Here is a 21583-nt window from a genome sequence, read left to right on the forward strand (position 1 = left end):
CCCCTCCCTTGATTCACATTACGTCACTTTCTCCCATGCGGGGCGCGGGTGAGTCGCAGAAGAGGGCGGGCGGCCGGGACCGAATAACGGCTCCGCCCTCCTCCCAGCCAGAACCGACTTTTGCCCAGCTCTGAGGAGCGACGGCTGCGGGCGAGCCCTATCCAGCGCAGTCACCGCCGGCCGGCGAGCCGTGTTATCGGGCTGCAGAATGCACGAGAGCGGAAAAGTGAGCGGCCGTCGGGTTTATTTCCCCACGTTTCTTCAGATGTCGGGAAGATTCAGTAAAATACCTTACTGCAGATTTTTTGATTGTCCGGGAATCTGTAACTGCTGTTGGTCCCTCGGGGCATTTTGGGGGGTGGAGAAGGGAAGGCAGGATAAGCTCAATGTCCATTTACTGTTCTGTTCATTCAGGTGTGAGTCGATGAGCAGAGGGGACACGCAGCAGAAAGTCCGTAACAGCAAGACGAACTTTTACGTGCCCTGCACCTGTATGGCAACCTGTAATAGTTTCTGATGGCTTTATCTGATTTTTCTGATGGCGTTATAGCCACCTAGGGAGCTGCTGCAGTATTGAGAGGCCACCTCTGCTCTGCTGTCTGTTGAACATAGGCAAAAGTGATTTTTTGAACTTCAAATAAACTTTGAGGTGGGCACATGGTACTGCTGGGGAGGAAAGCACAGCACAGAGGTACTGCTGGGGAGCATGTGTGGCCAGAGACCCTGGAGCTCTAACACCGAGGAATCGCCACCAGCCGGCCGCTGCTACTTTGGGTTGTGACTATCGGGAGGTGATCAAAACTCGTGTTACTTGCCCTCCACGGCGAGAGTGGCACAACGAACGGAAAGGTTTCGCCTTGCTGGTGTGTCCTGCGTGCGTGGTGGGAGCGGGGTAGTGACTCCCAGCAGAATAGAGCGCCACATGAGGAGAAAAGCGTCGTTAATCGGAGCTCGGAAAGCCGGTGGGTGACCTGGGCTTTCAGATCGCGGCTGAGCTCTTCTCTCAGAAGAGAAGGCTCGCAGCAGCAGCAGCTGTGAGGTTTCCCGGCCGTTCAGACCAGGTGCCACAGCCTGCCCGCAGGCACGGGGCGGAGCAGCGAGCGGGGGGTGCGCCGCGGCTCGGGCGGTACCGCCGGGCCGCGGGGGGCGCGCGCGCTCCGCTGCGCCGGAAGAAAAGAGGCAGTGGCGGGAGCGTGTGCGGTGCGGCGGGGCTGCGGCGGGACCACGTGCGCCCGGTGCCGCGAGCGGGGCGGCGCTGCAGCCCGCCGGCCATGCCCGCCGCGCCGCCGTGAGCCCCGCGCGCCGTGCCATGGGGCCGGACCTGGGCTGGGCCGCGCTGGTGCTGCTCTTCGCCGCCTCGCTGCTCACCGTGGCGGCCTGGCTGCTTCAGTACTGGCGGTCCACGGCCCTGCGAGCGCTACGGCGTCGCGGAGCGGCGGCGGAGGAGGCTGGGGCCCGAGCGCTGCTCGCGGCGCTTCTCGCCCTCAGGTCCCTACGGGAGCAGTGGCAGAGAGCTTGGGTGCGAGCTCTCAACAACCAGGCGCGCCGGCACGGGGTACGGCAGGGCATGAGCGGGGGAGTGCGGGGAGCGGCACCGAGGTGAGGCGGGTCCAGCCGCCTGCTCTTTGTTCGCAGGTGCCCGACAGCTCTTCCCCGCAGGGCGCTCCGGCCGGAGGAGCCGTTGGGCACCGGGACCTTTGCGGACGGCTCCGTTCGGCCTGCGCGGGAGTGCACTGCGGTGTGCGAGCGCGGAAAGGGCCGAGTGGGTTTACCACGCGTCGTTTAACGCGGGTTGGGGCAATATTGTAGTCGCTCTGATGTTTCCACAGCAATCTCTTCGAAATTTTCTAGTATTTATTTTCTGTAATCTCCCAGTATTACCATTGTATTATCTGTAGTTTTGAAGTTCACGAAGGAGAGTATGCCTTGATGATTCCATATGGAAATAATTGCATTATAGCTTGTGTTGCCTGCAAGGCAGGGACTTAATGCCCACAGAAACTGTCGTCCGAAGCAGTCCAAAGTCTATTGTCATCTCCTTTTTTTTCCTGTCGTGTGAGTGGGGAGGGGTTGTCTTTCCGTTAAGTTGTACAGGAAAATCGAGCTAGAAAAGGTTAGCGTGAAGCTAACATATTTGAAGAAAAGGCAGTTAAAGTCTTGAAGAACATGATGCAAACTTGTGTTTGACGTTTTCCAGGAAGATAGGAAAAGTATCTCCCTTTTTGACTAAGTGACAAATTCTAGGCTAGATTCAGTGGGAAGTGCCTTCTCCTATTTGCTTAGTTCTTCCCACTTCCCCTGTAGAAACTCACCGTCTGCTTCCACGCCTTCTCATCGTAGTGCTATAGTTGTCGTGTCAAAGTGTCACCAGTTTTCCATATCTGATATGCTAGCTTTCCAGAGTCCTGGAGGAATGCTCCTCGTTTGCTTATATCTTGATAGTCTCTTACCTTCTGTGGTTTGTTCTTTCTGCATGGCTTCTTTCAGCTTACAGAATTTTAAAAGAATATGTTCTAATCTTGTTCAGATTCAAATTTGCCCACCTTTCCTTGTGTTTCTGTATCTCAGTGAATGCAAGTACATAACATTCACACATATGTGGTAGGAGATTTGTAGGAGTGCATTGGTGGTCAGAGCATGCCAGCATGTGAATTTGAGTGGATTGTGCTAGGAGTGTAGTTTGAAGGGGCCAGGAGTGGACAGATGAGGGTCACTCTGCTTTCAGCCATGTCTTATTCTCATCCCTGGTACTTGAGAGTATCTTTAGTGTCAAGGTGTCACATTTTTTGCAGATCTTGAAATGACAGCTGCTAATTTAGTATTTCCTGTTGGAATTACAATTCACTTCCCTTAAAATGGGGCAAAGACTTGAAAAGAGTTGTGTTGCCTCTCAAGTGCATGCTGCCCTCCTCATTTTACTTTTTCTGCTACATTTTTTGCATGCCTTGGAGGATATGTAGATTCATGCCACTTTGTGCATGTGGTTCCTTCTGAGCAGGCTGAGCGGTGAGATCTTTTGAAGGTGACCAGTGCCTCCCAGTTTGGTGAGACTGTGAGGTGTTGGGAAGAACTAGGGGGTACCTTGCTGCTGCTGCTGAAATGCTTGAGTCGTTGGACATAGATTCTGGTCACAGAGAGAAAAAGCTGATTTGATATTTTGGACTGACCCACATGAGTGACTGCATGGCTCTGGTGGAGGACGCTTGCGAGGAAAAGAAACAGCAAGCATTACTAAAATGAAACAGCAGTGAGCAAGCTGATACTGGTTATCCATTTTGCGTTTCATCACTGTTAGAGCTGCCTTCTGTCTGTGTTGGAAGGAAGGCATGCATCTGGACTCATTTTTGGGGGGCAAGCAGTTCTTCAGGTTGTATTATTTATGTCAGATTAGTGTCCCAGAGCCTTTTCTGCCCCTCGCTTGGGTCTGTCTGTAGCATGGAGGTGGCAGTTCAGAGTCTCATTTGCTTGAGAAGAATGTTGCTTCCTGCACTTCTACCATCTCTTTTGATTGTTCTGGCCCTAAAATGCATTTAGCTTGTCAAATAGTCACGTGCTAGTGCCCGGATTTCCCGTTTTCTCTGTCTCTCTCTTTTTGTCCCATGTGAGCAGATGGGATCTTTGAGGGCTAGCTTTTGTGGAAGGATGCTCTCAAACTCTTTATCTTGGTCTTCTATTTTTTGAGAAAGGTTCTCTGTACAGATCTGGTCTTGAAATAGGGAGAGATCTTCAAATGAAGATGAGAGATGCCTCCACAGTGGAGATTGTAATCTAAGAAACCAGAAGAGGGTGGAAAAAAAGGAGCCAGTGGAACACAGGAGCTGACGTTGTGGATATATGCTGAGGATGTGGATTTTGTTAATTGTTTATTTAGTGAGGTGTGTGTGTGCATGTGTGCTTGTTTTGGTGGTGGTTTGGTATTCTTTTTCCTTGGAGCAAGATAAGCACATACGGGGGAGTGAGAGAGAGAGAAAGAATAAACAGAAAAGCTTCTGCAATGAAGAAGGGATAACGCACTCGACCTATAGTTGACTGCTATCCAGAACAATTTTCCATTCTCATTTGGGTTTACCTGTATGAAATTAACATAACGTTTGTGAATTCAAGCCCCTTTTTTCCTTTCTCTGTATGGACAAGCTGAGGTGGGTAGAATTACAGTGTGCAATAGTTCTGGGTGCTGACAGGAGTTGTGGAAACAGTGTCTCTGGGACCCCACATCATTCATCCTCTTTGAAACTGTCTGGGTAGCTCTGAGTCCTGTTAGCTAACAGAGTTTTCTCTTTGCAGAGTTCAGTCCAGATCACGTTTGAAGAGGGTCCTCAGTTACCACAAGCTGCAAATATAAGTTGTGTGACATGCAAGGGACAGTCAGACCATAGCATGGTAAGGCTTTGCTGTTCTGAATTGTACAGTGTGGTGTATCTCCATTGATGGTGTGTTCTGCAGAGACTGTTGGGGCCTTTGTGATGGAGATGGTAGAACCAGGGAGGTTTTGGGTGAGGTCTGTTTGGAGAAGTTTCAGAGTTTGGAGGCTCTGGAGCTGCACATCAGTGAGCTCTGTGAGGGAAGATGTGTTAGTGGAGCCAAGGTGTATGAATGCTGAACCCAAACATCAGGGTCCTACTGTGGAGAGCATAAGAGAGCTCTTATCACAGCACAGGGTTTGAAGTGGCAGGTTTGCAGCATGGAACTTGGTGAGAATAACACGGCTGTCTCTTACTGGGATATAAACTCATCTTTTCCTTTTCTTTTTAGGTGCTATGCTGCCATCTGTCAGCTGAAGCTGTGAAATTCCCTGTCTCTGTTACTCAGCAGTCCCCAGTTGCTGTTTCTGTGGACACCTATCATGTCACTTTGGCTGTGCTGCAGGCTCAGGTAAGGTTTATAAGGAGTTAGACATTGATCTTACCCCTCCACGTAGTCCCACACTGATCGAGGAAGGAGGACCTGATTCAGTGCAAATAAAGGCCTCGTTGGGCTGGAAGAAGCAGTGTGTGGTCACTAACATTTGGTGAGGTGAGGAGTATTCCATCTGCATGCCAGGTCTTGTTTTCTGAGTCTTCATCTGCAGATTTTGGCTATGAAACATAGCTGTAAGAAATTCCAGACAATTTTGAGACATGCCAGCATTATGTACTGTGCTTTTAAGTGGGTATTTAAGAAGTGAGAAGTCCAGAAAATTCAATTCCCCTCGTGGCATAAAGGAAAAGGAAAGGTATGTTCTGTGGATATGTAAAAGTATGGTGTCCTGGCAGTGGGTGTGAAAAAGAAATCTATGATGAGGACTAGTTTGCTTGTCAGTTCCTCTCATTACATTCACAAATGCTACAGCTTTTTCTGTGTGTTGAATATCACAGATATCGGAGCTTCTTCCAGTAAAGAAGCTCTGAAATGACTATGGTAACTCCATAGTTACTTTCTGTCTGGATTTGATTCTCTGGAATGTGGTTTTGTTTCCATGATGCTGGAGATGGTGTCTTGCTTGGAGGCAGTGTGCTTATATGTGCACCAAAAAAAAAAAGAAATAGACATGGCAAGATTAGAAGTACCTCAGCAGTAGCAGAAGCCAATCCCATGTTGTTGCTGGCTGTTTGAAGCTTATTCTGGAACCCTTTTGCTCTCAGAAGCTGTACTACAATTTTCCGCCCACTTTTATCAGGTCATGCCAGTTTGATTTTGTACCTCTGTTCTGTGGTCATCTCCTCCAGAGATCCAGAGCTCCAGAGAGCTCCTCTCTCTCTTTAGCATGTCATGTGCCTGCTGCCAATCTAGTGATGGGCAGCAACTGCAGTTGCTTTTCATTTCTGAAAGGTCCCCTCTTTAACATCTCATCCAATTGCTCCCCTACTCACTGGCATTTTCTAGGTCTCCTTGTCTGCACCTGGTGAAGTTTTGAGTTGATTGTTCGTGTAAGGAGTTGCATGTTATATTCTAATTGAGGTCTTGCTGCTGCTGTTTTATGAAATGCTGGTTAGATTACCATATGCCTGCCTATGTTTTGAATACTTCACGTACTGTGCCCGCGGTTCTGCCCTGTCTATTTTGTACACCTCTTGTTGGTTACTTACTTGGCCACTGTGTCTCATATCTGTTGCTTTTGTCTCATGAACTTCTGTATTGTCGATAAATGTCAACCTGGCAATTGAGAACTATGTTGAATTTCTTTACCCAGTTTTCACAAGAGCTCTCAGGTTGGGGTCTTGCTGTGTGGTTCTGCTTCTGTCTTTCACATTAATGATGCTTTTATGGGTACATGTGTGTGCAGCTTTTTAACTTCAGCTAAACTAAAGGATGGTGTACAGTCTGGTTTGTTGTTGCAGACTGTTGGTGACCCGGATGGGTCTTCAACCTGAGGATCATCTCCTAGAGATGCATTGTTAACTTTCATATGGCTAATTGATGTAGCTCAGTAAATATCCTACATGTTGGTGCCCAGTTCGGCACTTTTGGATTGTACTGCAAGCTTTTTCTTTGGTGCAAGAAATAATGGATCATTTTCCCCTCTCGTGGTGCCTGGGCATCCAACAGCAGTGAGGAAGCCAGATCTCTCTGTGGAGCATTGAGACTTCTGCAGCTTCTTCATCCTGTAGTCCTGGCACTTGTGTTCTTATGTTCTGTTTTTTACTGATACCCTGCTGTGAGGGCCTTTCAATTGCTGGATTTGGAATGGGACAAAAATCACCTAATGTAAACAGAAACTGTTTTCAACTATGAATATTTATTCTGGGCCAGATGGAGATCCACTTGGAGGAGATACAGAATGAGGGTCTCCTGGTGTCATGGACATTCAAAGACAGACCAAACTTGGACTTTTTGGTTCTTCCACGACTTGAGCTTCCTGAGGTGAGGGGCTAACAGTGGGAGGCTGACTGTGAGTGGAGGAAGGGAGCAAGGAGCAGAAGCAGTTAGAAGGCAGGCTGCTGTGGAGGAGAAGGGTTGGCAACTTGTTGTCATGGCCCTTTAGGGCAGTGGAGGGATTCTTTCATCCTGGAATCAATACTAGCTCAGCTGTGTCAAAACAGCATCCTCAAGAGGGCTGAAGTGGTACCAGTATCTATTGAAGGCTTTCTGTCTATGTATGTTCCTCCTGCTGCTGTCAGACGTAGAGCTGGGTTGCCACTCTCTCTTTATGTGAGGTGGTGGTTTTTTTTGTTCTTGTGTTGGCGTGGTTTTCTTGATTAGGTTTGGTTGAGTTTTTTTGAAGAGATTAATTAAGGTTTAAGAGATTAATGTGGAGAATCCATGGGTTTAGAGGTTTAACAAACAGAATGCAGATGTGCTTCAGTTCCGTGATCCAAATAGGTTGGTCGATTTGGTGTTTTATTGATTCCTTTGTTACTTTATCCGAAGTAGGTGCAGGAATTTGGCTGCAGGAGTTGCCAAAAGTGTGGTGGCACCATCTCCTGCGGTGGTGAGCATGTGACAAACTATAAAAGCTGTATTGTAAAAATTTATACCAAGTAAACTACAGAAGTAGAGACTTAGTTTTTCTCATTTATAAGGCTTGCTTTTGCCTGCAGCTGCTACATGGAAGTTCTAAGCACTGAGGAGGGCAAGTATGGAATATGGAAAGTGTATCTGGGAGGTTATTACTGGGAGAATGACTGTGTAGCATATTTGAGGCTTGAGAGGCAAATGGAGCTGTAAATGTATCCTTTTTTTAATGACTTGCCTGCATTTGCTCTTGATTTACGGAGAGAAGGATGAAGGGAGAGCGGATCTGTCCACTATAAAGGATCTGATCGAGGATACCGTTGTCAGCACGAAGCCAGCCATGATGGTGAATTTGATGGCCTGCACTGCTGAAGCCAGTGTGGTAAGTCACTCTTCTCATGTCATTCTTGTGCCTCAAACATAGGCCTCAAAACACTTCTGAGGGCTGAAACTCAGGCAGGAGTCCGAGAGTTGAGTTTCACTTCTGGGTGACAGCTGAACCCTGGCCTGCTCTGTCATAGGAGTTTGGGTATTGAGACATGCTGAATAGGGGTAATTAGAAATTGCTCCCAAGGGCAACTCTTTCCACCTTTTTTCTTAAATGCTGATTGTCAGTCATTTACTTGTAGAGCTGTACTGCCTGAGGTACATCTGTCTTTTGGCAGCTACCCTTGCTCTGAACATCAAGGCTCTATCCAGGGCAGCCTTTGCAGGCATGGAATGGCCCATGGTTTGTCATTGTCAGTTGACCGTCTGGTAGCCAGCAAGCTTGTCCTTGCCTGTCTCCTTTTCTGTCTGCCTTAAACTTCCCATCTGAAATAACATGGGGGCCCACTGGAGATCAATAGCTTTGGAGACTTGCAGCATCTCTTGATGGCTTTGTGGGTATTCCCCTGTGTTGTTGTAAGGAGCTACTTAATAGATACAAGGACGATGTGTCTTGCTGCCGTCTGCTGACGAGTGAACGATAAAGGTATCGGTCTCACTGTCGTCATTCCTCAGGTACCCAGCAATAAGTTGACTCGAGAGTCCCCGTCTGGAGTAGCAGCAGCCCCTCTGGGTTCTAAGCTGTTGCTCCGGAATCTTCGAGTGATGAACTTGGGATGCCAGGGGAATGGAGGTAAGCGTGAAAACATTGCTGATCCACAGGGGCAAGCGTGCAGGTGGCGAGGTTGGAGCGAGTGGGTGTTACGGGTGGGTTTGAAAGGAAAAGAGGGGCGTGTTCCTGACGAACCACTGCCTCTTGTTGACAAGTGCACACATGCCCTCTGTCTCTCTGTTGCAGGAGTTGGGGATATATGCTGCATGGCAGAGCTAGACAGTCCCCTGCAGCAGAAGTGGACAAGGCCGATGACAGGTAGCAGTGTCAGTGCTGCAGGAGAAGTGGAGTGGAATGATGAGTTCTTTCTGTAAGTGTCTGCTCTCCTCCTGGCTGGCACAGTGCTGGTGGGCTGGCACAGTCTCTGAGTATCATTACCATGCAGTAACTGATGTGCATGGTGCAGAGGTGAAGTCCGCACAATGGGGCAATGTCTGTGCTGCCCCTGTGCTGGACTGCTGATTCTGGCATTTGGCCCTAGAATACATTTACATACTTATTTCTTTCTTCTCTGGACACTGTGTTTTAATTGGGTGGGTAGAAATGCTGATCATAGGTGCAACAGGGCAGTAGAATAAGCAGCCTTTCCAGAGGGATTGCCCTCTCAACTTCTACTGGCAGCCTACACAGCTCTGTAGGGTACACAAACCAGAGTTGTGTAGTTTGGTGTGCTAGTCATGTCCTCCACGGTAGTGCATACTATAGCTTTGGAGACGGTGATGAGGCGTGTGAGATTTGAGGGAGGAAAGATACAGAAGGAGGTTGTTTTTTCCATGGCCACTTAAAAAAGAGTGCCTAACACCAGCCCGTCTTCGGTTTCAACAGGGAGTTGGGACCTAGAAGCAAAGAGCTGAAACTACAGGTGCTGGGGAACAGCGATGGAGGGGGAAGTGAGTACGAACAGCCATAAAGATGGGCAAAAATGCTTAAGGGACTCGCTGTGCTTTAAGCTCATGGTAGTTCTCTGTCGGTACAACATGTGATGACTCCTGCAAAGGATTTTTCATATTTAGCTTTATGTGAGCTTCTGTGACTGCTTGAAGTAACTCTGGGTTCTGTTATTCTTACCAAAATGGTCTGGGTCTGACCTTGAATCAGGAGGTTCCTGTGGCCTGCCCGTCTTCATTCTGAAGCAGGGAGAGGCATGTGGGATTTTCCCTCCTGTATTACAAGGCTCTTGCATAAGGCTCTTAACTGTTCTTTTGTACTCAGTCGAGGACCAACTGCAGCATCTGTTTTTGATGGAGGCCACACACAGTGGTCACCTTTTTAAGGGAGTTGATTTCTGAATTGTTAAAGAGGAGCAGAGGAGCACTGCCTGCCTCTTCTCCCTCTTGAACCTGGTAGTTAGTGGGGGGTTGTGGGGATCTGCTGTGTTGGCCCATAGGGCTGCTGCTCGAAAGCAGGGGTTACCTTGGAGATGTCTGAGGTGCTGAGGTCATGTGAAGCGTTTCATTTTTACTCTTCCTTCTTGCAGATGTGCTGCTGGCATATGCCACACTTTTGATAGATTCTTTGGGCAAACAGCCATCTGGGAGACAGGTCTGCTCACTGGCCCCTGGAGCTGGACAGTCACTGACAGCTGAAGCTACCATTACATTGGAGGTGAGCTCATGACCCCACAGGCTCTGCACACACACACACTCCGTAAGTGTTCATAGTGTGAGCCTCTAGCTGGAGACATGTATGTTTGTACCTGAGCTTGGCACAGAGGACTAGCAGACCCTTATGCCATGGAGGAGTGTGTGTCACCTGACCCTCGGTCCCTAAGCCTCCCCCTGTTGAACTGATACTGTACTGGGGATGGCTCCTTGGTGCCCAGAGTCCTAGTTTTTCTTGCCTGAACATGCCTGCCTTTCCATCTGGGAAGGAGAGCACCTTTCTGAGCAGTGCTTTACTCTTTATAGCTGCTGTTCCAGGAGCCTCCTGCGTCTTTGAATGCTCCACACGCCACATCTCCGCGAACCAGCATTACCCCCACTAAGAAAGTGGAGATGGACCGGACCATCATGCCCGATGGCACCATCGTGACTACTGTCACCACAATTCAGTCCCGGCCCAAGGCAGACTGCAAACTGGGTGAGGCTGCGCAGCAGCAGGTGTATTGTACAGGTAGCTCCTATGGCAGCACAGCTGTGATATTCCCATGGCTGCTCATGAAGGCAGTAGCAAAACTGTTGAGCCATCACATCTGGTTGTTTCAGTCTCACGCTTCATGTATTGCTTTTGGCATGTGAGTCGGAACATGGGCATCCTTGCTGTTCCCCTAGCATCTTCATGGCTGGCTGGAAACTTGTGTAGCCCTAGGGAAGACAACTGATGCAGCTCTCTGTCTGAGGGGAGGTGAGGGAGGGATGAGCCTCTCACACAGCCTTTTGGTAGTGGGAGGTCTAATGCATCTGCTGCCATATAACCTCTGCATGATGTCAGGCTCAGTGTTTAGCCATGCTTTCTCTAGTTCCTTCGCTGCTAAAGAAGTTATACTGAACATACTGGATGTGGAGCCAAAAGCTTGTTGACTTGGCTTACTAGGGGTTGTTGCTGCTTGTGGTCTGGCATCCTGGTGAATGTGGTGCTGGATATTCCAAGAGGTCAGGCTGGGAAATGACACAAATGAGGTATTGCTGTGCATCTGCTTCACAGGACTGCAGCCCAGAAAGGCAACTATATCCTGGGCTGCATCAAAAGAAGCATGGCCAGCAGGTCGAGAGAGGTGATTCTCCTCTTCTGCTCTGCTCTTGTGAGACTCTGCCTCGAGTACTGTGTCTAGTCTTGTGCCCCCGCCTATGCATGAAAGACATGGACCTGTTGGAGTGAGTCCAGAGGAGGACCACTAAGTTGACCACATACCTGGAACACTTCCTGTGAAGAAAGGCTGAGAAAGTTGGAGATACTTAGGCTGGAGAAGAGAAGGCTCTGAGAAGACATTATAGCAAGCAGCCTTCCAGTATCTAAAAGGGATCTTACAGGAAGGCTGAAGAGGGATTTTTTTTACAAGGGCATGCAGTGTTAAGACAAGAGGGGATGGCTTTAAGCTGAAGGAGGGTAGATTTATATTAGCCATTAGGAAGAAATTTTTCCCTCTCAGGGTGCAGAGGCACTGGCACAGGTTGTGCAGGGAACCTTTAGCTGCCCCAGGCCTGGAAGTCTTCAAGACCAGACTGAACAGGGCTTGGAGCAACCTGGTCTAGTGGCAGGCTGGTTGGAACTAAGTGGTCTTTAAGGTCCCTTCCAACCCAAACCATTCCATGATTCTGATTTTTTTCCCAGTAGGCTTCTTACTGCTTTCTTGCCACAAAGGCTTTCAGAGGTGCTTTGCAGGCTCTCTGAATGCTCGCTTGAGGCTTTTTGGGGTTGTGTGTAGGGGGCACAATATGATAGCATAGTTGTGTAAGCTCTGTCTTCGCTTAGTTGTATCTCCATGTCTCTTTTGCTGTGAAGATTCACCATCGAGGTCGCCTTCCAAAGTGGAAGTGACTGAAAAGAAGACAACAGTGCTCTTGGAGACTGGCTGTCCTCACAGCCACTTGCCCAGCAGTAGCCGTAAGTGCTTGGAAATTTGAGGCTCCTACTGAAGTAAGCGTGTTCCTTAGCCTGTTGTAGAAAGTGGCAGTCTGAGTGCAGTTCCCTGAACTCGCTTACATTTTCTGCTTCAGAGAATGTCCAAGTACCTGAATGAAGGTGGGGGCAGAAGGCTGGTGGTGGTGGTGTGTTGGCAGGTAAAAGACATTCCCTTTTGACTATCCAGTCAGTGACTATAAGTGTTTCCATGCTTGACAAGATCTTTCTAGGCGATCTGGACCCAAAGAACTTTGCTCACCCTGCAGCTGGGGCTCTGATTGCGTCCAGAACAGAGCACTGCAGTCGTTCTGACAGTTTTCTGTGAAAGCAAACTACTGGGAGTCTTTGGAAGTCTTTGTTGAGCGGGGTGGGGTGGAGTGGATTTTTTTAATGACATGCCTGGTGGGAAAAGATACTTTTCAGGTACTTGAAAAAGCCAAGAGCTATCTATACAGAGCTTCCTTCATTTTGTTTATTTGGACAAGTCTGTCATAAACTCTGGGTGGGGAAATTACGTTAGTGTGCATGTAAGTTGCCTATTGCAAGCATTGCGGTCAGCAAGCAATCTTTTGCCTCTGTTGAAGATTGCTTCTCCAAGCATCTGTATTTTTCTTGTGCTCAGGGGATAGCCATATGCCTAATGGCTTGGATCCAGTGGCCGAGACAGCAATCAGGCAGCTAACTGAGATGAATACCAAGACCACCAAGAAGACGCCAACAAAACGGAGTACACTGATCATCTCAGGAGTGTCCAAGGTCTCTGGTAGTTAGGAGCTGCATTTCCAGTCGGGGCGGTTGTTTTTAGGGATTCATGCGTGAAACTAAGCTGTCCTGCACGGACCAGTGTGGGAAGGTTCCAGCACAGATGACTGGCTCATCAGAATCCTTTAGTTGCTTCCCAGTGAGCATTAGAAGGTAGCTTGCCAGAGGGAGTTCACAATGGGTAGCTGCAGAAAGGGATGTGGCTGCTGTAACTTGTTTTGAATCTTGTGGAGAATATAAGGAGTTCTCCTTGTACATAGCTGTGGGAGTGAGGGACGTGCGGCAGAATGCTTTTTAATTGGCCGTGTTCCAGTATATTTCAGCCAAGAATTGTCCATCGGTGCTATCTAGCACTGATGATCTGAACTGGGCCATCTGTATATAGGTGTAGATGGAAGTAGGGAGATGAATGCAATTCTTTTGATCCTGTCTTCATGTCTGTCTGCCCCTCTAACACCCCATCAGGTACCTATTGCTCAAGATGAAATGGCACTTTCTCTGGGTTATGCCGCATCTCTGGAGGCCACAGCATATGGGGACTCTGAGGCAGAGGGCACAGCTGGCCAGATGCACGATTTTACCGAATTGTCGAGGCCACTGGAAGCATCACCATTGGGACAAAGGGACAGTCAGGAGTTGGATGAGACAACGCGATCAGACATTTCTGAAAGACCATCTATGGAAGATGTTGAGTCTGAAACTGGCTCCATGGGAGCCCTTGAGACGAGGAGCTTGAAAGATCACAAAGGTAAGGATGAACTGTTAGATAGGGTAGCTAACGTGAGCCTGTAACATTAGCTGTACATGAGGACAAAGTGACATCCAAGTTTGTCATCCAAGCATGGGGTCTGCAGCCACCTTTCAGCATAGCAAAGAGCAGCCTCTGATGGAGCCTGGAAGCGCCTGCCTTTCTCTTGTGGTTTTTCCACTGGAGTGATTTGAAACGCCTTCATTTGTAGGTGTCTGATTCCTGTAGTCTTTTAAGTTTCTATGCTCTCTTAGATGGGAGCCCTGAGCAGCCTGTGTATTACAGAGGACCGCTTATTCTCTCCCTGGCCTCTCCCTGGTCCCACGCAGATCCAGGTGCATGTCTGTAAGTAATGATTCATCCTCTGAATTGGGCCACTTGTGGTGTTGAAATGGAGGCCGCCCAGCAATAGGGATTGTATGGGTCTTGATTGCCCTCCTTCTTTCTCCATTAGTATCGAAGCAGCTAGTGCCTCTAACCTGTCATACTGTAAGATGTCCAAACAAAATCACTTCTTTTACATGGTGGAGTGGGCTGCTCCAACCTAGCTATTCTCCTAGCCTTTCCACACATTAGTCAGTTATGTAGATGGCGCACCTTGGATTTTTGTGCTACCAACGTACATGAAGAAATGCAAATCAAAATCTTGATTGCTCACAATATTAGAGTGGGACAAATTCTGGGGAGGTTGTAACATACCTGTTACAACCAAGTATGGTTTGAGCTGTGGAGGTCCCCTTTTTGAATGTCAGTGGGTACAAGGGTGTGCGACCCATATTCTTGACAGAGCTAGCAGGTGGGGAAGAGAGGTAAAATGGAAAGCAGACACTCTGCAGGAAATACCGTTGTATTATATGTTGTGTTATATGGCATGCAGGTTTTGGATGTGTCTTTCTGATCCATTTGAGGTTGAAAGCAGTTGGCATCTCCATCTTCTCCGGCTTGTGGGAGTCACAAGGAGCCATTGGCATTATTTGCCTCCAGATTGGCACGTTATGAAAACGCAGGCAGTTGTTCTAGGCACTAGATGACAAAGTTAATCTGTGTGCCCTTGAGACAGGCTGGTCTGAGAGGCCTTTTCCCTCTTTTATGTTCCTCTCAGGGTCTTCAGGTTCAGATGATCTCACTTGTTTTCTATTCATATGAGTCTTGGCTTTCATTTAAAATGCTGCATGCTGCCACTGAGAGAAGGACATTATGTAAAAGGAAGCTTATGCAGAGGGGACATGGGATGGAATGTTTAATGAGGCAGCTTGTTGGTGCTGCAGTCTGTCATGAACTGAGACTTTGCCTTGTGTTTGGAAGCTGGGATTAGCTGACCTGCTGTGTAGTTCTGCCGCTCAGTGCAGAAGAGGACTGCTGCAAATCCGAGAATGTCTGGGTGTGTTGCTCTCCCTGAAACTCACCAGTGCAGGACGCTATCATGGTTTCTGTCTCCTTTCTCTTTCTGCAGTTAGCTTTCTTCGGAGCGGTACCAAGCTCATCTTCCGGAGGAGGAGCAAGCAGAAGGAAGTGGGCCTGAGCCAGTCACACGATGACTTGTCCAATGTCACTGCCAACTCCACCACCAGAAAGAAAACTGGTAGCTTCTCTCGCCGCCTCATCAAACGCTTCTCCTTCAAGTCTAAATCCAAACCCAAAGGTAGTGACAACACATCGGTTTGTGAGAACTGAAGGAGAGAGAAGCCCATTGGAAAGATTTCTCAGAGATCGTTTTCTAGTCTCTTGTCTTCCCACTCCATGGTATCTGTGACTTGCAGTCCAGTTCTTTTCAACCCTGGCTGAGGGAAGACACCCCAGTGCTTTACACCATTTTGGGAGCGGAGGTGGCAAACACAGGACTTAGGCTGTTTGGCTGCCTTGGCTTAGCCTTCTCTGCTTGTTGCACCCCACTGTGCTCTCCCATAAAATCCAGGTGGCATGCTAATCTCCCTGGGGTTCCCTGGAACTGCAGAATTGACTTGGTGTGTGTAGACGTCTGGCATCATCAGGTGCCTCATGGAAACAGGGGCCAAGTCTCTCCAGAGTTAAAATCAAGAAGCTACTGGGTTAGCTGCAGTCCTGAGAAGTGTGGCATGTAGCCTCACTCAGCTCTTCTAGTGACAGAGAATGATGCAGCCACTGATGATTGATCTAAACACTATTATTGCTTGTGCTTGGTGCAGAGGCTGTAACCTGAGGTGTGCTGCAGGGTGATGTGTTCCTGGGCTGTGAGCTGTCAGAGGACAGCTGTCAGAGTTTCAGTCCTCCATCTGTCTCTGCCATTGGAACAGTCTCCTTCAGACAGCACTGAGGAACCCCTGTTTTCCGTGCTGTGTTGGTGAAGGAAGAAGTCTCTAAGAAGAAGGAAGTTTTGCGAGGGCTTGGGCTTCTACGAAAACCTGTGCAGTGGCTAAGAGTGCCTGGTCAGTGCTGTTGGTTCTATCACCCTGTGCAGCCACTCTGTGACACAACACTCCTTGTTCTTGAACAGGGAAGGGCCTATACTGAATCCACACACCAGCTACTGTATGAGCATATTCCTTACTCTTGGGGGAGGTTGATGATGTTGCCAAAGGGCTACTAGGCTGTCTTCCAGACCTGCCAAGCGTCCAGTCTCGTGCTGTCGTGGTTCTCGTGCCAAGGACTGGCACCGTGCTGGGGGTGGATGGCAAAGAGTAAGGCAAGGAAGGCAGTGAAAATCTGATGGGGAGCCTGAAGGCACGTGGCAGAAAGAGGCAAGAGTTTACATGTTATCACTGATGGGTTCCCTTTAGTAGATTGCATTTGTTATTTCCTTTCTTCTTGCAAACACAATCCACCCTGTTCAAACAGGGCATTTACAGGGAGGGAGAGGCGTACAAGGGAAAATAATTCGAATCCCTATGCAGGAGGAGACTGTCGTAGAGAAACAGTTGTCCGATCTCCTGGCCCATACACAAATATCCCCAGAAGTTCCCTTCACCTAGCACATAATGATGCTCTGGAGAAATGCTCATGCCCTGTCAACATGCCTGGTTTGAGAGAAAGCCTCTGCTCTCCTGTGGGTTGTTGAGTTAAGGAGGTGGGACAGAGGGGAGGAAAAACCTCACAGAAGAGCTCTTTCCCAGGCCTGACTGGATTCTCTAGCTCTGCTCTTCTGCTGGAGTACCTCCTGTGGTGGTATCTGTTGCCCTTCCTTATGCAGGATGCTGCCAACTGAAAAAGCAGTTCTCTTGATGGCGTGGGTAAAATGTGTTTCTTGAAAGGACAAATCCTGATTTGCCGATACTGCTGCCATGTGCCATCTCCAAGGACCAGAACATGTTCGGTGTGCTGCAGCAAAAGGATGTACAGGCGGCTGTTTCTTGCATGTTTGTACAGGTGGGGAAGGCCAGAGTTGCAAGAGTGTAATTGAAAGTGCCAGTGTGTGCTTGGAGGAGGGACTCTTGGCTATTTTTCCTGCTGATTCCTCACATGGTTGGGCATGTATGAGTCTGAAAAATTGTATTGGTTCAGCTGGCTGACCGGGAACCTATACATCTGTTTTGGTCTGGGAGTTTTTGTTAACCCCAGGCTCTGTCATGTCTTTTATCCTTTGCTTCTTTCCTTGTCCGCATGACACTGTGGCTTTGCACTTCCATGTGCTATGGATGTCAGAGAACTCACTCTTTCTCGCTGAGGATCGTTTTCCTTGATGTGAGTGACTGGTTTGTGCTACAGTGCTATTTGAACTTGCCTGTAACTTGCCTGTAGCAATCCAGCCACTCGTTTCACATAGCCTTCTTTTGCTGGGTTGGTGTGGTTCTGTCACATGCCGTGCTGTCCTTCTCAGGCACACTCTTGTTCCCCAAGTCTCAGAGTTTGGTTTCAAATTGGTATTCTCTCTTGCACCCTCTATGACTCGTAGCTGCGACAGTACTTTATGTTCCATTTTTGGATTTTATTTATCTGTTTTAACACCATTTCAAGGTACTAAACCTTGAAGATTTGAACCCAGACAGCCCCACTTCTCTGGTGGGAGGCTATGAAGCCTTGCACTAGAAATTCTGGTTTGAGTGGAAGAGCCTGCGGCTCTTCAGTTCTGGGTTAATCAAGGACCTGTGGTGACTCTCATTTGATAGTCCCATGTTCTTTTCTTTAAACTGTAAGAGCAGCTTGAGCTGTCTTGGTGCAGAGTGGCTGGACATGAACAACGAGGGTCACCAGTGTTCTTTGGAATCAGGGATCTGAGGCTTTTGTACATAAGGAGGACTGTGTAGGCTAGCCAGTATTGTCCTTGTCGCTGTAGACTGGAGGCAGGAAAGGCAAGGTTTGTATCTGACAAACACATACCTAGATTCTTGACCAGCATATTTTGGTCTGGCTTGGAGGAGGAGGTGATAAGAAAGGGAGTAAAACAGAAGCTCGAGCTCACCGGCCTTGGGGACCTTTTCTTGCCATGTTAAATGGGCAGTTCCTGTCATATGTCTGTGGCTTTCCTGTTTTGTTCCTGGTTTGCTGGCTCCAGGCTGTGCCTGCCAGTGACTTGCAGTGGAGGTACAGTTTTTGATTTTGAACTTGATGTGGCAGAAGACACCTGCACTGTGTTTGGCAAAATGAATGTCACATGGGAAGCATGCCAGTAGGGGCATATCTTCCCTTGAATTTTTAGCAGTGTTTTTTATCACCGACAGTAAATTGTCCTGCAAATCTGTATCTGGTTAGTCAGCTGGCAAAGGAAAGGGATGTTGCCAAGTCCTGACAGAACGCATCCCCAAACATTAGGTCCTACATCTGCTTGTGTTTCCTAGAGGAGATGTATTTTTTTGGCATTTTGTTGCTTCTCAAAGTTGTACAGCATAGGAGCTGCTTTTATCTTCTTTTGAATGTTCTCTGTAAGTGCAGACTTTTTCAGGGTGTTTGGCAAAAGTCATATTTGAGGAACAGAGGGATAGCAGGGCATGCGTCTGCTGTGTGCATTGGAAATTTTTTGGTTCTGATATGCTCCTCATTTACCATGTTGATCTTTCCTCTTCTTATTTGAACAAGGCTTGCTTTCTGGCCTGCAGAGATGTTTTCATCAACCAGGCATTAGGTGCTGGTATTATTAGTCCTGACTATGCGAGCACAGGTTTCTCAAAAAGGCATGAATGGTAATGAATCTGCCTCATGGTGAAGGTGTGATTATTGGTGTGAGAAACAATTTGTCTGTCCTAATCCTCTCAGTTGGAAAGAGGAGGTCACGTAGAGTTTTGTTCTCCAGAGGCTGCTAAGACAAAGTCCCCAGGAATTTCCCCCCACAAAATGGCTGCTTTAAGAAACCTCTTTTGTGTTTACTCCCCACTTCTGTTTCTGGCTTTAGGACAGAAGAAATGCTATTTGAAATCTACTGTCCCTGTTTAACTTCTTCCAGATACCTGTGCCCTTGCCTTGGTGCTACTGTGGACTCTGTGGCATTTTGTAATGCCTGGGACCACAGAGCAGCCCCATGAATGGCGCAGGCTACCATCAAACTTTTTAAGCTTAAATGATCTGCAGTTGGCAGATTGTTCTCTCAGGGTAGGCTCACTATTTGCACCTTGTGAAATTGGTCCTTGACCAAATATATGACAGAAGAGGAATAGCAGAGCGGTGGGCTTGAATGCATGGAGGCTTCAACCTGCATATGAGGGCCTGCGTTCCAGATGCTCTGTTTTGCTACTGGCTGTATAAGCAGAGCAGTCAGTTGTAAATGAAGCCAAAGTAGGCATTTTTTGAGATTGTTTTCAGTTTTTGTTAGTTTTGGTTTGCTTGGAGGTTTTTTGGGTTTTTTTTGTTCATTTGTTTGTGTGTTCTATTTGTTTTGTTTTGTTTGTTTGCTTCCTATTTTGGCTGAACAGTTTTTCTAGAATTTACCTATGCTGTGTATTTTTATTTCTCTGAAGAAAATAGATTAACATTAGCTGTAAGCTTTAAGTATGCTTGTAAGTGTATTTCTGTCTGGATGCATCTTCTCCCTATGCTTAGTCAAGGCTGTTTAGGAGTCTTGTCATCCATAAAGCCCTTGCTGTTGGCCCATGAGAGATATCCTCTTGAGTCAGTAGAAAATGGACACAGGAAAAAATGAAGAGAACCTCAAATCCTCGGTGTTCTGAGGTGCCATAGGATTTAGCATGATGGATGTCTGAGGCCAGAGGAATTGGGTGCATGGGTGTGTGTTTGCATGTGCTTGTAATTAGAGCATACTCTGCAACTGCCTATACGGGTAACAGTGCAGAGTGACTGAGGACAGCAGTGCTGATAGATGGGACAGGAGAGTGGCTGCACCAGCTTCTGTGGCATTCATAGCCATTTTTTTTGCACAGACTTCTGCAGGGGCAAACAAGCCCAATTCCTGCCTCTTGCAAGCATCCTCATGCTGCTTATGCAGCTGTGGGTGGGGTTTTAGGCAACTTGACTAAAATGAGGAAAAGCAAGGGGAGACTATTTGGGTGGAGAGCAAGTTCAGTGGAGGGGAATGTAATGAAAACTTTTTCAAACCGTGGGCACATGCTATTTTTAGACTAGAACTGGGCATATGGCAAATGTTCTTTTTTTTTTTTTTTTTTTTTTTTGCTTTAGTGATGCAAAGGTCTCTTGGGTCATTGTTTGCTAAATCTAGAAAAGTAATTTTTGAGTAGCTGAGGAGATGCTTGAATGTTTGGAGGGTTGTCATTTGTGGTCCTTTTGCAGTGTTCTCTCCATCCCCCCTCCCCTACTGCTAGGTCACGGTGAGTCTCAGGGTAGAGTAACAGTCACAGTGGTGGTCACACTTCTGCTAAAGGTGTGCTTGTGATAGCACAGCTCCTTCTACAGGCATGACTGCTCCACATCACCTCTCCTTGCTTTGTAAGGTACCGGACCAAATACCCACATGGACTTTGAATTAGCGCCCCTCCTTCTGTGTGCTCTTTTTGTACTTTGATGCTTTCTGTCTGGGTGGATTATTTTGACTGCACATTGTTCCAGTGGGAAAGAATTGGAACTGTGTAGCTAATAATGAAAATAAAACTATGTATGAGTAAATTAAGTTCTTGCACCTTTGTAAACCTTGAAGAATAATTATATTGCTGTGTAATCGCTTAACTTATTAAATGACATGAAAATCAAAACCTGCGTCTGACTTCATACCTCGTGTAGTGCTGTGAGTTTCCCTCCAGCCTGTCTCTGTCTCCCTTAAATTCTCCCACTCAAATGATGGCAAAGCGTGTATACCCTGGGTGTGGTTTACATAAAGGGGTGTGGTCTACTGAGAGAGGGGCGTGGATTGGAGGGGAAGGGGCGCGATTTAAGGCCAGTGGCTGTGTCCCCGCAGTGGCTGCCTCCGCCATGACGCGCCTGTCCCGCTCCCGCACTGGCTCCGTCACTGTGGGGGAGGGGGAGCGCGGCCGCAGCCGGACCCTGAGCCGGGGCAGCACTGGGGGAGGGGCCGCTCCTCCCCCCGTCAGCCCCTGAGGGACTCCCCCTTTTCCCCCAACGTATTTACTGGGAATTCCCCCCTGACCCCTTGGGACCCACCTTGTACCCTCCGGGACCCCCGAATGATCCCCAGGAACCCAAAGACTCCCTGGGTCCACCCACTGGCCCCCAGGACACCCCTGGGACCCCAGACCGCTGGGACCCCTTCCCATGTGACCCCTGGGACCCCCAAACACTCCAGGCCCCCTCCCAGAGTCCTTCTTGGACCTTCAACTTCCCGAGGGACTCCCCTGGGACCCCACACATCCCACCCCACCCTCCCTGGGAAACCTCAGGGATCCTCACAGGCTTCCCGTGGTGGCAATAAAGGGTCAAAGCAGTGACGGAACCACTTCTGCTGTGTGTCCAGTACTTGCACTGGGAAAAGTGGGAGCAGTGGCAGGGACACTGGAAGAACTGTGAGGGAAGTGGGAACATTGGAAGGCACAGTGGGAGGAAACTAGGGGAACAGGGAGGACACTGGGACTCCTGGGAGTGATCCTGCCATTGAGAAGGCCACAAAAATGTCAAAGTCATCCCAGTGCTGCGGGACACTCCAGAAACCA

General features: G+C 48.3%; 1 protein-coding gene across 8 annotated transcripts; it reads left to right on the plus strand.

The window, feature by feature from the left end:
- Window position 1: 1 nt before the first annotated feature.
- C2CD2L (C2CD2 like) lies at window positions 2-20671 on the plus strand. 8 transcript variants are annotated; one of them, XM_088178027.1, is made up of 14 exons: window positions 2-226; window positions 4285-4380; window positions 4753-4872; window positions 6730-6840; window positions 7697-7813; window positions 8434-8551; window positions 8717-8840; window positions 9356-9420; window positions 10008-10135; window positions 10438-10642; window positions 11972-12073; window positions 12714-12847; window positions 13319-13601; window positions 15055-20671. In XM_088178027.1, exons 1-14 carry the CDS (start codon window positions 209-211, stop codon window positions 15273-15275), a joined length of 1842 nt encoding a protein of 613 aa, XP_088034153.1. In that variant the 5' UTR covers window positions 2-208; the 3' UTR covers window positions 15276-20671. The 8 variants fall into 8 exon arrangements, with proteins under 8 accessions (XP_088034153.1, XP_088034154.1, XP_088034148.1 ...); XM_088178028.1 differs by lacking the exon at window positions 2-226 and adding an exon at window positions 410-962; XM_088178022.1 differs by lacking the exon at window positions 2-226 and adding an exon at window positions 1295-1555.
- The last annotated feature ends 912 nt before the right edge of the window (window positions 20672-21583 follow it).

This window comes from Sturnus vulgaris, chromosome 23, assembly GCF_052056855.1.
Source record: "Sturnus vulgaris isolate bStuVul1 chromosome 23, bStuVul1.hap1, whole genome shotgun sequence".
In the NCBI taxonomy this organism is placed as follows: Eukaryota; Metazoa; Chordata; class Aves; order Passeriformes; family Sturnidae; genus Sturnus; species Sturnus vulgaris.

Bases quoted from the DNA above. Each gene is read 5' to 3' on its own strand.
- C2CD2L (XM_088178022.1), top strand. From the start codon at position 1,310: ATGGGGCCGGACCTGGGCTGGGCCGCGCTGGTGCTGCTCTTCGCCGCC. The intron at 1,556-4,284 runs GTACGGCAGGGC...TTCTCTTTGCAG, and splicing joins ACCAGGCGCGCCGGCACGGG to AGTTCAGTCCAGATCACGTT. The intron at 12,074-12,713 runs GTAAGTGCTTGG...TCTTGTGCTCAG, and splicing joins CCACTTGCCCAGCAGTAGCC to GGGATAGCCATATGCCTAAT.